This window comes from Stegostoma tigrinum, chromosome 3, assembly GCF_030684315.1.
Source record: "Stegostoma tigrinum isolate sSteTig4 chromosome 3, sSteTig4.hap1, whole genome shotgun sequence".
NCBI classification, from domain to species: domain Eukaryota; kingdom Metazoa; phylum Chordata; class Chondrichthyes; order Orectolobiformes; family Stegostomatidae; genus Stegostoma; species Stegostoma tigrinum.
Genome location: NC_081356.1, coordinates 826,604 through 844,397, shown reverse-complemented (window position 1 = coordinate 844,397; position 17,794 = coordinate 826,604). Strand labels below are relative to the sequence as shown.

The 17,794-nt window shown below is 40.8% G+C and overlaps 1 protein-coding gene across 1 annotated transcript in view; it reads left to right on the top strand.

Moving 5' to 3' along the window:
* The window catches only part of LOC125450680 (A disintegrin and metalloproteinase with thrombospondin motifs 19-like), a 456,336-nt gene that overhangs the window by 183,862 nt on the left and 254,680 nt on the right, over nucleotides 1-17,794 (top strand). Inside the window, exon 10 of the mRNA XM_048526734.2 lies at nucleotides 11,239-11,389. Coding sequence (XP_048382691.2) covers nucleotides 11,239-11,389 — 151 coding nt within the window. The remainder of the gene's footprint in view (nucleotides 1-11,238; nucleotides 11,390-17,794) is intronic.

Sequence of the window (17,794 nt, the reverse complement as noted above, 5' to 3'; positions counted from 1 at the left end):
CATTGGGGAAACCAAGCGGAGGCTTGGTGACCGCTTTGCAGAACACTTCTGCTCGGTTCGCAACAAACAACTGCACCTCCCAGTCGCAAACCATTTTAACTCCCCCTCCCATTCCTCTGACAACATGTCCAGCATAGGTCTCCTGCAGTGCCACAATGATGCCACCCGAAGGTTGCAGGAACAGCAACTCATATTCCGCTTGGGAACCCTGCAGCCCAATGGTATCAATGTGGACTTCACAAGCTTTAAAATCTCCCCTTCCCCCACTGCATCCCAAAACCAGCCCAGCTCTTCCCCTCCCCCCACTGCATCCCAAAACCAGCCCAGCCTGTCTCCGCTTCCCTAACCTGTTCTTCCTCTCACCCATCCCTTCCTCCCACCTCATGCCACACCTCCATTTCCTACCTACTAACCTCATCCCACCTCCTTGACCTGTCCGTCTTCTCTGGACTGACCTATCCCCTCCCTACCTCCTCACCTATACTCTCCTCTCCACCTATCTTGTTTTCTCTCCATCTTCGGTCCGCCTCCCCCCTCTCCCTATCTATTACAGAACCCTCACCCCATCCCCCTCTCTGATGAAGGGTCTTGGCCCAAAACATCAGCTTTTGTGCTCCTGAGATGCTGCTTGGCCTGCTGTGTTCATCCAGCTTCACACTTTGTTATCTTGGATCTGCAGTTCCCATTATCACTGATAGAAATCCTGTGCTATTTTATGTTAACATAAAGACAGGAGATGATGACAATCCAATGACTTGCCACTGTCTTGATAGGCTCAGAACAAACTCTCCCCAGTGGGATGGAATTGGCCTCAGAAGATGTGGTTAAGTTAGATCAAATTATTTACACTGGGTATCACTCAGAGTACATTGAATTGAATTGAATTGAAGGAACTAGCTTTATTGTCACATGTACTCAATTGAGTGCAGTGAAATGTTTATAAGTCTCCACTTGCAGCACCATCTTGTGTACGCGGGTACCTGGGTATAACCCTTAGTTCCAGAACAGAGAAAAATAAGAAGCAAAGTTAAACATAACAAACTTCACAGTCTCTCTTCAAGAGCTCTTCACAGCAGATTCACACAGGGGTCCTTCACAAGGGGATCTGACCACTGCCTAACCTACTCCGGGGCTGCCGATCGCTTGCGTTCCTGTTCGTCTGCTGGCATCCCCATTGCAACCACTGGTATATCCAGCAACCGCTGACCCTGCTTCAGAGGCCAGGTCCAGGTGTCTGAAGCCTGAGAAGGGAGGAGAGAGGGAGATAAAAAAAAAGAGAAAAAGAAGAACAGGCGAAGTGGTGTCTGTCGCATTCTTACTAGAAATAAAGTGCAAAGAGAACACCACTTGGTCTTTAATCAAGGGAAACCAAATGAGAAAATTAAGCATCACAATGCCACAGTGTACAGCCAAATTTTTTGCAAGGCTAGACCAGTGCATTAGGCAGAGTTAGAAACAGTAGTTGAGGAGCTAAATAGCTTAAACGTATGGTAGTGATTAAGTGGGTGAAAACAGTGAATAGGCCATCTCATTAACACAGCTGAAAAGCATATGAGTAAGCTTGGATTTCTGGAGCTTATAGGAGATGGAGAATGATGTATACCCATTGTCTGCCAGTGTAGATTTGCTTACCAATTTAGCTGATGGAAATGCGTTCAGTAAGATAATTTGTCAAAAGCGTAAATTGATGAGTGATAAATTGTTCATCATTCCTTCATGCAAAGTGTTATACCAATGCATCAGGGTGCTACTTGACATTCTGTGCAGCTGCAGTGTTTTAGGTGTCGTGCATCAAGTACTAAGTGAAATGTAAGGTGTGTGTTTCAAGGTGACATTCTAGTTAGCCATAAAACAGTAAGAAAGCCTGTTGTAAATTTGAACTAACTCCTGGATCGACATCAATATAATGGTATCAAAGTTCAAATACACAAGTAAACTTTTGCAGTTCAACTGTGACAGACTGAAGTCATGACATAGAGAGTGAAGGTATCCATTTAATGTAAAATGCTGAGGACAAAAAAAAATTAGAACTTTTCATAAGGATTGTTGTGCACCATTCAAAATTCATCACTGATTTAGTTAATAACTTTGCTCAATTGTATCAAATGCTGAAAGATGGAATATATTAGGAGAGGTATGTGAAATGTCAGGAAGCATTTGAAGAAAGTACTGACTAATGATTCTGTTCTGACCATTGGCAATTCCAAGAAAAAGTTGGTTTCAGTGTGCAATGTCTTACTACAGATGTTAGATGTGTTATCTGACATAATGAAAGATGATGTGGGAAATGTTGTAGCTAACATTTTACATACTTTAAAAATGTTAGATATAAATGCTCAGAAAATGAGAATGGGACCGTAGCAATTATTTATGATGTTATTAAGTTCCACAAATACTAGTACTGTAGGGATTCACTTTGCTAACTGACCAACAAACCCTGACAATCATGTGTGTTCAAAGTTAGGCATTCCATCCCTAGCAGCAACTTGACTTCAAAGATGGACATTGAATTTGATGTCCTATGCTGTGATATTCAATATAATAGATAAGTCAGTATGCAAATGTACAAGTTGTTTTGAGATTTTCCATGAATATTATTAATGTCCAGGCACCGAGTTACTTGTGAACAACTTTACAAACAGTCTGTGTGACATACAAATTAGGAAAGAAACTCTCAAGGATGTGATGCTCAGCAAAGTTCTCAAGTTGTATAATGAATGGGTAGCCTAAAAAGTGTCGTAGGGTCACAGAGTCATACAGCACGGAAACAGACCCTCTGGTCCAACTCGTCCATGCCAGCCAAGTTTCTCAAACTAAACTAGTCTCACTTGCCTGCATTTGTCTCTCGTACCCGCAAACCCTTCCTATTCATGTACTTGTCAAAATATTTTTTTAAAATTTTACATCTACCACTTCCTCTGGCTGTTAATTCCATACACAAATCACCCTCTGTGTGAAAACATTGACTCTCAGGTCCCTTTTAAATCTTTCCCCCTCACCTAAAAAATATGCTTCATAGTTTTAAACTCCTCACCCTAGAGGGGAGACCTTTACTATTCACCTTATATATACTCCTTACGATTTTATAAATCTCTGTAAGGTCACCCTTCAACCTCCTATGCTCCCGGGAAAGAAGTCCCAGCCCATCCAACTTCTCCTTATAACTCAAATCTTCCAGTCCTGGCACCACCTTAGTAATTTTTTTCTGAACCCTCTCTAATTTCGTAATATCCTTACTATTGTAGAGTGATCAGAACTGCAAACAGTACTCCAGCAGAGGCCTCATCAACATCCTATACAACCTCAACATGACATCCCAACTCCTATACTCAATGGCCTGAAAAATGAATGCAAGCCCCCTAAGCACCTTGCTAACCATCCTGTCTCCCTGTGACGCAACTTTCAAAGACCTATGTCCCTGACCACCCCCCTCCCCCGCCCCTGAAGTCTCCATGTTTGACAACACTCCTTAGGGCCCTACCATTAACTGTATAAGATTTGCCTTTGTTCATTTTACCAAAATGCCACACCTCACATTTAAGCAAATTAAACTCCATTTGCCACTCCTCAGCCCAATGGTCCAAATAATCAAGATGTCATTATAATCTTATTCACTGTTGACTACACCACCAATTCTGGTGTCACCCACAAACTCACTAACCATGCCTCCTAAATTCTCATCCAAATCATTTGTATAAATGACAAAGAACAGTGGACCCAATACTGAATTCTGCAGAACACTGCTGGTCATAGGCCTCTAGTTCAAAAAACCTCCCTCCACCACCAATCTCTGTCTCCTGCCATCAAGCCAATTCTCTATCTAATTGGCAAGATGTCCCTCAACCCCATGTGATTGAAGAAACTGCAGGATTATTTTGCATTGAGGAAATAAACTGAGCGGAAATCAAGGCTATCTCTGATGGGTTTTAAGACTCATTATCCCACCAAGATTGAGGAAGTGATGTAGTCTGCCTATCCTCCACAGCTCCACCAGTGGTGGAGGTAGCACTGGATCATCTGTTCACAAGAAGGCCAGCCAAGGCCTTTGGGCAGAACTTAAACGCTCCTCAGACACATTTACTGAGGTGGTACATTAATTATGATGGAGAGGAGTAACTGGGAAAACTGCCGACCTCCCACATCCATCACAACTCATTCTGTGGTGGGTAGTGCCACAGATGATCTTTCACCCATGCCCATATTGAAATTAATTAATAACCAATCAAGAGCCCTACACTGTGGTGATCAGCATTTAATCAGTGGAGAAAATCTGGGTTCAAGTCCCACCTGAGAGCTGTAAGGATTACGCCAGGGATACAGGCATTACCTACTGACACAACCTCCCTCTTTCCTTTAAGATGCTACTTAAATCTACCTCTTTTACCAAGTTTGTGACGATCTGTTCCAATGCTGTGTTTAGTTCTGTACATTTCATACAAAATCAAGATTTTGGATATCAAGATGTAAATAAGATCCAGTGGAGAGTGAACCGAATGATCTTTGGTGTATGGGCTGTAATTATTGGTGAACAAATTGCAAAATGCAAGGACATTTTAAATTAGTGAGTTTTGAGAAGATTTGTAGCTCAGGTTGAGGTTCTGGATGTGAGTTTGCTTGCTGAGCTGGAAGGTTAGTTTTCAGACGTTTCGTCACCATTCTAGGTAACATCATCAGTGAGCCTCCAACGAAGCGCTGGTGTTATGTCCCGCTTTCTATTTAACGTATGGGACATAACAGCAGCACTTCGTCGGAGGCTCACCTGATGATGTTACCTAGAATGGTGATGAAACGTCTGAAAACTAACCTTCCAGCTCAGCGAGCAAACTCACATCCACATTTTAAATTAGTAGACATCCTGGCTTTATCCATGGATTTTGAAGGTAAAAGATATACTCATTTCCTTCGTTCGGTTGTTTATCAGAATTAGTCAATCTTTAATGACAGTCCAGCTCTTCAAGATCTCAGATCACAAGACCCAATACAGATGTGTCCTTTTTTGGCAGTTTGTGGTTAAACCCTTGTCTTTCAGCTGTGTAGTGGACATGAGTAACATGGTTTGTGAACAAGACTGCATGATAAAAATGGAGTCTATCAACTTCTAGCAAATAGATCTCAATCATTTGTTTAATAGGTTGGAAGTAACTACCCTATTGCATCAACATTTTATCAAACTGATATATACCTTGTTTAGTCAGGTTACAGATTGTAGCAAAGCATTTTAATTTGTAAATATGAATGTGTGTCATGATCTGATAATTTTTCACTAGTAATAAATTTCGGCATTAATAGTTGTCAGATATATTGTGTTAAACTAAAATAATTGTCCCAAATTAGTTGGAAGTTTTGTCTTAAAGAGGAAATGAAATTCTTTATTTAAATAAACATCGGCTAAAGCACATTGTTAAATTCCCTATTTAACTGGAGTTTAGTACCCTATCTAACTATTTTAATATTCTAGGTCAGATCAACCTTGAAGTAAGGCAGTATACTACTAATAATTGTTAGTGTGTGGTCTAATTGCTCTTGACATTACACAAATTTCTCAATGATCCATAAAAGTGCTTTAGAGTGTTCAGTCTTAGTAGATTAGTCAAAATAATTTTACAGATGACTGATTGACACCCCTTTGGCAAAGTAATTGTGGCCAGAGCTCTGGTATGTGAATAGAAACATTAATTTAACCGACTCATCCATCAGTTCTGCAAGATACTCCCCGGGGGCATTTCGATCAGAATAAAAAGAGTGCATAAATGTTAGAACAAAATATTTTCTGAACTATATATTTGTTATGTATTTCTCTCTGTTCGTTAAATACAATTTCCATACCAATTTTGTTTCTTTGAAAGATGGAAAATGAAAATAGAATCTGGCTGAGAGATTCCATTTATATGGAGACTTCATTGGAGAGGTTTTAAAATTCTGAAGTATGTGTCTCTCAGGAGCCAAAAATTCAGTTATGGTGTTCCAGAATTTACGATCAAAGGAAAAAATGAGATTTACTGGTGCTTACAGTTACTTGTGTGTAAATGATAAGGACAATTTCAAGTTACAAAAAGATATGTGGTCAAATGCAAATATCTAAATATTGCACTCTATACTGCTTTCCATTGGCAATGTGGGAGCTGCATTTAGCTGTTGCCTTATGATTGAAAGCAGAGTAGGATGCTCCATGACCTCCTCTGCTCTGCCTGTTCTCTTTTTCCCTTTTCTTTTCTCAATCTTTTTAGCAGTCCCGGAGCAGCACGCGGAGAAGCGAGTCCCGGTCCAGCGCATTTTACCTTAGTGGAGCTGAGTGCCAGTGCGCAGCAGAATAATGGCTTGGAGCAGAGCGGGACTGTTGTTGGACTGTGGTCTTGGATGGTGGTTGGACTACGTGCTGAGCTGCTGCAATCGGAAATTCGTCGCTGGACTGTAATGTCAACCCTTGCACTATGTTAGGACTATCTTACTTATAACTTATTTTTAAACAGTCCAAGTAAAGCTAGGACTTTTCCTTTTATTCCCCTGTTGTAACCAAGAATTGTACCTAGGTACCTGTACCTAAGATGGTGCCATTGTAAAAACATTTCACTGTACTCCTGCATGGAGTACATGTGACAAGAAGGGATATTAGATTCTGTTGGCAGTCTGTGAACGCCGTGAAGGTGCTGTATTTTCAGTAGGTATTAGGTTAATCCACTGTGAATATTTAGGGTTAGTAATCAGTCATGTAAAGTTGTAAACACTAATTTTTGCTAACTTAGAGACTTTTCACCTCTCTGACACTATTATTGTTTAAGTTGAAATATGCCATTCCTTTACAAGTGAATTTTTTGGGGATATTTTATGATTGTCATTTTTATAACTACATTTCTTTCTGTTCACTTGATTGTTTCTTGATTAATTTATATTTCTTTCCCATTACGTTGCTCTCTGCATCTGATTTGACATTAGATTTTCCCCTGTAATTCACTCTCCTCAATTCTCCTGAGGTTTCCTTTCCAATCCTTAAATCTAACTGGTGTATCAGATATCCTGTTGATTGCATTGTTCACTTAATGCTATTAACTCACACTTTCAGCAGCTTTGTAGGCAAACTTCTTTAGAAATGTTAAGTGCAGGGTTAATTCAAACTGTCAGCAGACACTAGTAAATGGATAGTCCTGATGATGGATGTAAACCGGAAATGTCAATTTTCCTGCTTCTCTGATGCTTCCTGACCTGCTGTGTTGCTCCAGCCCTGCGCTGTATTGACATTATTAAATGTCTTGCTATGGTAAAACCATGCCCAAAATGCTGAGAGACATGATATTGAATGTAACATTAAACATTTTGCTTTTCTGTTGTAAAACTTTTCTGACTAGCTTAGTACTGATGCAAGGAAACTTGCGTCTGTGTGTACTCACTGCCCTCTTTGAGAAGAAATGCGGTCTTTAGAATGGAATATTACAAAGGCACTAATTGACAAACAAAATACTCTGGGTGCTGGAAATCTGAAAGAAAAATAAATGTTCTGGAAATACTCAAGTCAACTTTACATGACTGGAATTCTGCGAAGCAAGTATGTGAAGTGGGGAGGAGCAGTCACATTAAAGCAGACCTTGAACTGTAGGTGATGGACTAGGATTAGAGGCCAAGGAAGTGGAAGATTTCGCTCCTCATTGCTTTCTTCTGATGCCTGTGACCTTGTGACTCATCTGCAAATGTCATGCTGCATCCCTCACCAAATTTGCTGCTGCTTTCATCACCTCCAAATCATCGCCATCACCTCAACATCTGCCCAGGAACCCACTGCTCATGCCACTAAAGCATTTTATTACCACCCTCTCCGTGGCTCATTCCTCCTTCGTGGTATGTCATGGCACACCACCTCCAATCCAAGAGAAACAGAAGGCTATAGAGACAAGCAGAAAAGATAATCAAAAGGCTAAAAGAGGAAGCAATAAGAGAAATAGATGAGCCAAGAAGCAAATGAGGGAGCAGAAGGTGGAGATATGGAGAGAGAAGCCACAACACAACTATAAGTTGGAGAGTGTATCTGCAAACTAACTGAAATGAGTAATATCTGAAAAGGATGCAGAGGGAAAAGAAGGCAGTACAGCCTGTGATCCATATTGTGTCTGCTATCCATATCATTTCTAGGCTGTGGCATCTTTTATAATGTGCTTCTGCAGCTTCTGTTTTACTTTTTACATTCTACCCTTCTATCTTGTTCTTTTTACGTTCCTTTACAGTTTCACTTCACTTTCAATGTACTTGGGCCTTTTATTTGCACTAGACAACAACATTGTGCAGCTTTCCAAGTTCTTCTGCCATACCAGTCAGTTCTTTATGTCCCTCAAATCCTTCTCTTTTTCTCTCTCTAAAACACATCATTGTCAACGAAACCTATTAATATTATCATCTAGCCTTGTGGTACCTTATTCTACACATTGTGATCTTAAATGTAAAGCTCTTCACTTGATTTTCTTTCCTTGCTCATAGTTTGCTCATTTTAGATATATATCCACTAACGCTTAGATCCTAGCCTCAAAATGTATAATTTGCAATTCTCAGCCATGTCAATCCCTTTTATAATCTGAAGAATTTCTTATATCACCAAAATTTGTCACCTGAGTTTACTTCAAAACCAGGTGAGTTCTGTATTTGTGGTGTTTCCTGGATAGCACTGCGAAAGATATAAATACTTCAAAGTAATTTTTTATCAAAAGTCAATAAGTTTAATATCAAAGGTGGATTTTAACTGTCCCCTTAGATGGAACTTCTGACCATTAACTCACCATTTGTTTAAAACAGTATTTTTCTAGTTATTTTGGTGCTTCTGATTAACCTTGCAAAACTAAATTAAATGTTCATGCAATTTTTGAAAAACGCTTATTGCAATCTCTATGGTCTGTCCTGTGTAATGTGACTACTATCCTAAAAGCAAACTTCAAGCTCCATTTAGATTACGGATTGAACTCCACTCATTTAGCAAGCAGGTTAGCAGTCAACTTGAGGTGATAGAAGCAGAAATTTGAATTTAACTATGAGAACGTAGATTTGTATCAGAACCACAGCCAAGTTGGTCAGACACATTGTGCACAATGGTAGATCATAAATGTTTGTGTATAAGGTGATCTTTGAAGCTCAGAGCAGTTCTTCCCAGTTGAGTATAGAAGTGTACACCAGTATGTGTGTGGATGGTCACCATTTTAAAAAATCATCAACATCTAATGCAAAAGAAAAGATTATAGGAACAGGAGGAGGCCATTCAGCCCCTCAAGCCGGTGCTGCTATTCAATGAGATCATGGCTAATCTGGGCCTAACTCCACATACCTGCCTTCGGCCCATGACCTTTAATACCTTTGCTTAACAAAAATTTATCTATCTCAGATTTAAACTTAACAATTGATCCAACATTCACTGCTGTTTGTGGAAGAGAGTTCCAAACCTCCAGCACCTTTTGTAAGTAGAAGTGCTTCCTACCTTCTCTTCTAAATGGTCTGACCCTAATTCTCAGACTGTGCCCCTAGATCCAGAATCACCAACCAGTGGGAATAATTTATCGTTATCTATCCTGTCTTTTCCTGTTAATATCGTGAAGACTTTGATTAGATCACCCCTTAACTTTCTGAATTCTAGAAAAAACCTGCCTAATTGTATAATCTCTCCGAATAACATAACCCCTGAAGTCCAAGCACCGTCCAAGACCAGCATCGCTCTCCTATGGTGTGATGCCCAGATTTGCTCACAGTACTCCTGGTGAGGTCTAACCAGAGTTGTCTACAACTGCATTTCTGCATCCATGTTCTCCAGTCCAATTGATATAACGGCCAACATCTGCTTAGCTTTCTTGACTCTTTTCTGCATTTATTGGTGACGTTTTAAAGATCCATGTATCTGTGTGCCCATGTCTCTTTGGGCATCCACTGTGCTTAAATTGATACCATCTAGAAAATACCCTGATCTATCATTTTCGGTCCAAAATGGATAGCCACATACTTGTTGACATTGACCTCTGTCTGTCACTGGTTTTCCACTCTGGTAGTCTATCCATATCTCTTTGTAATTTTATGCGATCTACAAAACCACTTAACTTTGTGTCACAGTAAGTGTCTTGAACTCTCACATGTCCTCATAACACAGCCCACATCATCTGTTTGACTCCTTGAACCCAGTGAAAAAGTACTGGTAAGTAAAACATGTATTTGTGGTGTGAAAACAGAGGATAACTCCTAATGCAAACAGAAGTTAGTGAGTGAAAAGCAATATTGACTTACATCTGAGTGTGCAAAAAGTGATGTTTGGAACTAGAAAAATGGGAGTGCCTTTCATACTGCATCAGCTTAAGCACCAGTTTATTTTAGTACTGGAATGGCCTTTTCTGGAATGGTGTTTCTGAAAGAATGTAGTTCTAATGTTAGATTCTTAATAATTAGTTCAGTTGTTCTTGTTCATTTTTTGCTCCATTTGCTTCAGTAGCTTGCCATTTTAGAAAATTTAGTCTTCCTCAATTATTAAAAGGTTCTGAAAATTGATTCATGCTACTTTAAGGGTACTTTAGATCCAATTCTGCAAATCTGCTCTCTTCATCTGCAATAACAAGGTGTAGAGCTGGATGAACACAGCAGGCCAAGCAACATCAGAGGAACAGGAAGGCTGACGTTTTGGGCCTAGACCCTTCTTCAGGCCTGCTGTGTTCATCCAGCTCTACACCTTGTTATCTCAGATTCTTCAGCATCTGCAGTTCCTACCATCTCTTCATCTGCAGTTGCCCAATGGCTGACCAGTACCTATAAACTGATGAAGGGTCTCGGCCCGAAAGTCAGCTTTTGTGCTCCTGAGACGCTGCTTGGCCTGCTGTGTTCATCCAGCTTCACACTTTGTTATCTTGGATTCTCCAGCATCTGCAGTTCCCATTATCACCTATAAACTGTGTTTCCATGTTTTGTTGTTAGGCTTAAGTCTTGTAGAGTTATTAGATGCCTTCAAGGCAGAGATCGACAAATTCTTGATCTCATGAGGAATCAAGGGCTATGGGGAGATCGCAGGGAAGTAGAGTTGAAATGCCCATCAGCCATGATTTAAATGGCAGAGTGGAATTGATTGGCCGATTGGCCTTACTTCCACTCCTATGTCTTATGGCTTTATGGTCTTATGTTGGGTTGAAATTATCACACTGCTATTGCAAATTTCTCTGCATTAGAAAAATTGAAACTTTATGAAATGAACAGCATTTGTTGGCTCTAACTGATGAAATTTACATGTATTGGCAGGTCAAAGGTCAGTAATTGTTTACTGCACACAGATCCTCAAAGCCTCAATTCAGTGATGTTGTCATCCAAGTTGCCAGGCGTGATCTACACAGCAGATGAACAATGTCAGATTCTCTTTGGCCCTTCAGCTTCTTTCTGCAAAGAGATGCAGGTAATGTTTTGGCATGTTGCACATGTACAAAGTTCTGTCAATGTCTAATCTTCTGTGTGCCTTCCATTGTCTCATATAGAATGTCGACCCAATATTGGTTGAATCAGTAAGTTAGATAAAGTTGTATAGTGTCTAGAATCATTCCACTTGTTGGCTGCACTTTCTAGCAGGATGTTAAAAATAATGGCACATAGCAGAAACAGTTCAGTGTGAACAAATGTGGAACCCATTTTGGGAAAAGAACAATAAATGAAAATGTATTCTACATAAGAAGATTCTTAACAGAGAAAAATATAGCAAGGCTGAGCAGTGTAGCTAAAGGTTAATTTTATTTCTTAAGGGTGGAAATTAGGTTGCTGGAGGCCACAATGTGTGCACCTCCATTCAATCGCTTGGCGTTTGAGGCTACATTAGTGACTCACAATGGTATAGAAACAGGTTGATAGCAATTCATATCTGGGAAAATGATACAGAGGCAGGATGAGAATGAGAAAGCCAGGAGAGGTAAGACTGCCACCAGGGTCTAATGGAATGGTATTTACAAAGGTAAGGGAGAAAAAGGTGCTCATGAACAATTGCTGTCACAGTATCCTTTGGGGTCACAAGATTTTCACAAAGGTAATACTTTTCAACTTGTCTCTGTCTCCTCTGTGGATTGTTGCTATGGCTTATTCTCAATGCAAAGAGATGTTCTCCTTTCACCAAAATTAAACAATGACAATGTCTGAAATATGACTGATGAAACGTCCACCTTATACAAGTAGAAAGAACTTGTATTTATAAAGTATTCCATTATAACTTCATGTTTTTTTGAATACACGTTTGCAAAATAAAATGGTGTAGTGTAAGGAAATATGAAAGCTAAATTGTGAACAAAAAACATTTCCAAGAAGAACAACACAAAAGACAAAATATACTGTTGTGATTGATGGATTATTTGTCCAAGAAACTGGAAAAATCCCCCATTCTTCTTCAAAATAACCAATGAAATATTTTATATCTACGTAAGAGGGCAGGCTAAGACTCAGTTTAACATCTGAATGGAACAACAGGAATTCTGACAATGCAAAACAATTGTTGTTAATGAAATTTTATTTTATGTAGGTGGTAGGCATTAACTGAGGAGTATATTGAGCCATGTATGGGTACAAAATGAAACTGGTTGTTGAATTGAGAGGTTTATGCCGATAATGTGTATCTTTGTAATGTTTTTAAAATGTTTCTAGATTATTTTTAGTTCAATCCTTCGCCCCCTGGCTCTATGAATGAAACACTGGTGTGTTGCTTGAAACAATGACTTTCTGACGCAGGAAGCAACAGTACTAATAATACAGATGATATGCTGTCAGCTGTTTTAGGTTTCATGATTAATGAGCACAGCAATGAAGAAAATATCTACTCACTTGCTAGCTGTTTTGATATTTTTGGAGATCTGTCTATGCTCAGACAGCATGATGTAAATGATTTGGAGGAAGATGTAGGTGGTCTGATCAGTAAGTTTGCGGACGACACTAAGATTGGTGGAATAGCAGATAGTGAAGGGGACTGTCAGAGATTACAGCAGAATATAGATAGACTGGAGAATTGGGCAGATAAATGGCAGATGGAGTTCAATCCGTGCAAATGCGAAGTGATGCATTTTGGAAGATCTAATTCAAGGGCGAACTATACAGTAAATGGAAAAGTCCTGGGGAAAATTGATGAACAGAGAGATCTGGGTGTTCGGATCTATTGTTCCCTGAAGGTGGCAACACAGGTCAGTAAGGTGGTCAAGAAGGCATATGGCATGCTTTCCTTCATTGGGCGGGGTATTGAGTACAAGAGTTGGCAGGTCATGTTACAGTTGTATAAGACTTTGGTTTGGCTGCATTTGGAGTACTGTGTACAGTTCTGGTCGCCACATTACCAAAAGGATGTGGATGCTTTGGAGAGGGTGCAGAGGAGGTTCACCAGGATGTTGCCAGGTATGGAGGGTGCTAGCTATGAAGCGAGGTTGCGTAGATTAGGTTTATTTTCATCAGAAGGATGGAGATTGAGGGGGGACCTGATTGAGGTCTACAAAATCATGAGTGGATAGCAAGAAGTTTTTTCCCAGAGTGGGGGCCTCAGTTCTAGGGGTCATGAGTTCAAAGTGAGAGGAGGAAAGTTTAAGGGAGATATGCATGGAAAGTTCTTTACACAGAGGGTGGTGGGTGCCTGGAACGCGTTGACAGCAGAGGTGGTAGACGCAGACACGTTAGCGTCTTTTAAGATATATCTGGACAGGTATATGGATGGGCGGGGAGCAAATGGACACAGATCCTTAGAAAATAGATGACAGGTTTGACAGAGGATCTCGATCGGCGCAGGCTTGGAGGGCCGAATGGCCTGTTCCTGTAATGTAATTTTCTTTGTTCATTTCTTTGTTGAGACAATGATACTACTGCCTTAGAGTCAGGTGGTTACATGATCAAGTTCCATGCCAGTAGTAGAGCTATGATTTGGAGGTGCCAGTGTTGGACTGGGGTGGACAAGTTCAGAAATCACACAACACCAGGTTAAAGTAAACAAGTTTATTTGAAAATACAATCTTTCGGAGCCTCACTCCCTCTTCAGGTGTTAGTGAGATATGCAGTATCAAACACAGAATTTATAAGTAAAAGGTCAAAGGGTCACACCATCAATGAGGATGTTCTAAGCAAACCTAGGATGCTGTTGAATCTTAAATAAGTTAGATGGCTTTAATTGACTGAAATGTTTGTGTTATTCCCCAAATTGCTTTGAAGTCACTGCGTCGAGAGACCTAAGGCTTTTATCAGTGTAAAGAAGAGGTGATATTAGAGGTCAGACAACGCACGTTAGATATGACACCTTGTTTAGAATCTGTTTGTGTTTTCATGTGGAGTCAGACTGGTTTCATTTATAAAGTCGGAATTTCTAAAACACCACATTGACTGTGTATTTTTTGAACAAAATAAAATGCAAATACAAATTTACTCCATAGGTGTGTCTGTGTGTGCATGTGTGTATATGAAAACCTTGAGTTTTCTCAAACCCATGATCTCTCTCACTAACACGTGAGGAAGGATTGAAGCTCTGAAAGCTTGTGTTTTTGAACGAAACTGTTGGACTATCACCTGGTATTGTGTACAAGTTGCCACAGAAGAACCTTGTTGCTTTTGCAGGCAAACCCAGTATTTGAGCCCCCCACAGCGTTAAAAGCAGGCATCCAGCAGTGAAGCTGCTAACTGCATTGAAAAATGATGTTTAATGTGAATGAAGGTGAAGAAAAATGATCAACCAGCAATGTGGTGACCTCATCTAACATGGGAAAGTTTAGGAAACAAGGAGCGACAAAGGCTCCAGAGGGATACAAGTTATCCAGGAAGGAGCTGAAGAAAGGGCTTTGGAGAGCTATAAGGGGACATGAGAGAACATTGGCAGATAGGATCAAGGAAAACTCCAAGGCTCTTTACATGTTCGTGAGGAATAAGAGAATGACCGGAGAAAGGGTAGGGCCGATCAAAGATTGTAAAAGGAATTTGTGCACGGAGCCTGAAGTGACAGGAGAGGTCCTTAATGAATACTTTTCTTTGGTATGTACAACTGAGAGGGACCTAGTTGTAGAGGAGGACAGTGTGAAACAGACTGATAGTCTAGAGGAGGTGGATTTTAGTAAGGAAGATGTACTAGGAATTCTGAGCAGGTCGAAGATAGATAAGTACACCGGGCTTGATGGGATTTATCCAAGGATTCTGTGGGAAGCGAGGGAAGAGATCGCAGGGCATTTGGCAATGATTTTTCATCCTCACTGTCCACAGGTGTAGTGCCGGAAGATTGGAGAGAGGCAAATGTCATTCCCTTGTTCAAAAAAGGGAATAGGGATAACCCCAGAAATTACAGGCCAGTTGGTCTTATGTCAGTGGTGGGCAACTTATTGGAAAGGGCTCTGAGAGATAGGACTTATGATCACTTGGATAGGCACGGCTTGATTTGTGATAGTCAGCATGGAATTTGTGAGGGGTAGATCATGCCTCACAAACCTTATTGAATTCTTTGAGGAGGTGATGATAGATGTGGATGAAGGTGGAGCAGTGGATGTGGTATACATGGATTTAAATAAGGCGTTTGATAAGGTTGCTCATGGTAGGCTCATGCAGAAAGTAAGGAGGCATGGGTTGGGGGAAATGTGGCAGATTAGATTCAGAATTGGCTGACCCTTAGAAGACAAAGGGTGGTAGTGGATGGAAAATATTCAACATGGTGCTCAGTTACAAGTGGTGTACCACAAGGATCTGTTTTGGGTCCTCTTCTATTTGTGATTTGTGTAAATAATTTGGATGAAGGAGTGGAAGGGTGGATTAGTATGTTCGTGGATGATACGAAGGTGGATCGCATTGTGGTCAGTGTGGAGGGCTGAACTAGGTTACAAAGGGACATTGATAACATGCAGAGCTGGGCTGAGAAGTGGCAGATGGAGTTTAACCCTGAAAAGTGTGAGATGATTCACTTTGGAAGGACAAACATGAAAGCAGAATACAGGGTTAATGGAAAGATTCTTGGCAGTGTGGAGGAGCAGAGGGATTTTGGTGTTCATATCCACAGTTCCCTAAAAGCTGTCACCCAGGTGGATAGAGTTGTTAAGAAGGCGTATGGTGTGTTAGCTTTCATTAATAGAGGGATTGAGTTCAAGAGTCATGAAGTTATGCTCCAGCTATACAAAAGCCTGGTTCGGCCACATCTGGAGTATTGTGTCCAGTTGTGGTCACCTCATTACAGGAAAGATGTGGAAGTGTTGGAAAAGGTATAGAGGAGAGTTACCAGGATGTTGCCTGGAATGGAGGGAAGGTCTTACAAGGAAAGGTTGAGAGAGCTTGGACTATTCTCTTTAGAACAACAAAGAATGAAACGTGACTTGATAGAGGTGTACAAAACGATCAGAGGTATAGATAGAGTGGACAGCCAGAGACTTTTTCCTGGGGTAAAGGTAGCTATTACAAGGGGGCATGGTTTTAAAGTGAGTGGAGGTAGATAGAGGGGAGATGTCAGGGGTAGGTTCTTTACTCAGAGAGTGGTAGGGGCATTGCCGGAGAGGGTAGTGGAGTCGGCCTCATTAGGGGCATTTAAGCAGCAATGAGATAGGCATATGGATGATAGTGTAAGGTAGGGGTGAAGATTAGATAGACTTTAGGATTAGGGTAAAAGTTTGGCACAACATCGCGGGCCCAAGGGCCTGTCCTGCTCTATGTTCTATGGGAAAAACCAACAAGAGGGAGCAACACTGATCTTTTGTAATTTGTATGAAAATGGTTAAAATTTGATTGTGAGGAAGTGTAACCGTTATTACAACAAAACTTTTCTTTATATAATAAATCATTGATTTATTTGTAATTTTCAGACTTTCAGTATGCTAAGCTGAGAAATTTCTCAAAGCATTTTTCTGTGTGAATATGTGTCTGTATTTAAGCAAAACAGATTTTATAATAAGTGAATATAATATTCAAACAGTTATTTAAATAGAACAGAGATGTACTTTAGGTGAACTTACACTTTATATTTTTTCAAAAATTGTGAGGTAGCTGAGGAGATTGGTAAGGCATTGGTGGTGATCTTACGGGAATCACTGGAGTCAGGGAGAGTCAAAGATGGCTGGAAAATAGCTACTGTGACACCTCTGTGTCAGAAGGGAGGCATAAGACAGGAACTTAAAGACCAGCTGGCCTGACTTTGGTCATTAGGAAGACTTTAGAATCCATTATTAAGAATGAAATTGTAGAGCAGTTGGAAGTGGACGTAAAATAGGACTGAGTCACCATGGCTTTGCCAAGGGGAGGTCATGCCTGACAAATCTCTTAGAATTCTTTAGGGAGACAATGAACAAGTTAGCTAAAGGTGAGCCAGGGGATGTGATCTGTGATAATGGGAACTGCAGATGCTGGAGAATCCAAGATAGTAAAATGTGAGGGTGGATGAACACAGCAGGCTCAGGAGCACAAAAGCTGACGTTTCGGGCCTAGACCCTTCAGCAGACAGGGGGATGGGGTGAGGGTTCTGTAATAGATAGGGAGAGGGGGGAGGCGGACCGAAGATGGAGAGAAAAGAAGATAGGTGGAGAGGAGAGTATAGGTGGGGAGGTAGGGAGGGGATAGGTCAGTCCAGGGAAGACGGACAGGTCAAGGAGGTGGGATGAGGTTAATAGGTAGGAGATGGAGGTGCGGCTTGGGATAGGAGGAAGGGATGGGTGAGAGGAAGAACAGGTTAGGGAAGCAGAGACAGGTTGGACTGGTTTTGGGATGCAGTGGGTGGAGGGGAAGAGCTGGGCTGGTTGTGTGGTGCAGTGGGGGGAGGGACGAACTGGGCTGGTTTTGGGATGCGGTGGGGGAAGGGGAGATTTTGAAGCTGGTGAAGTCCACATTGATACCATTG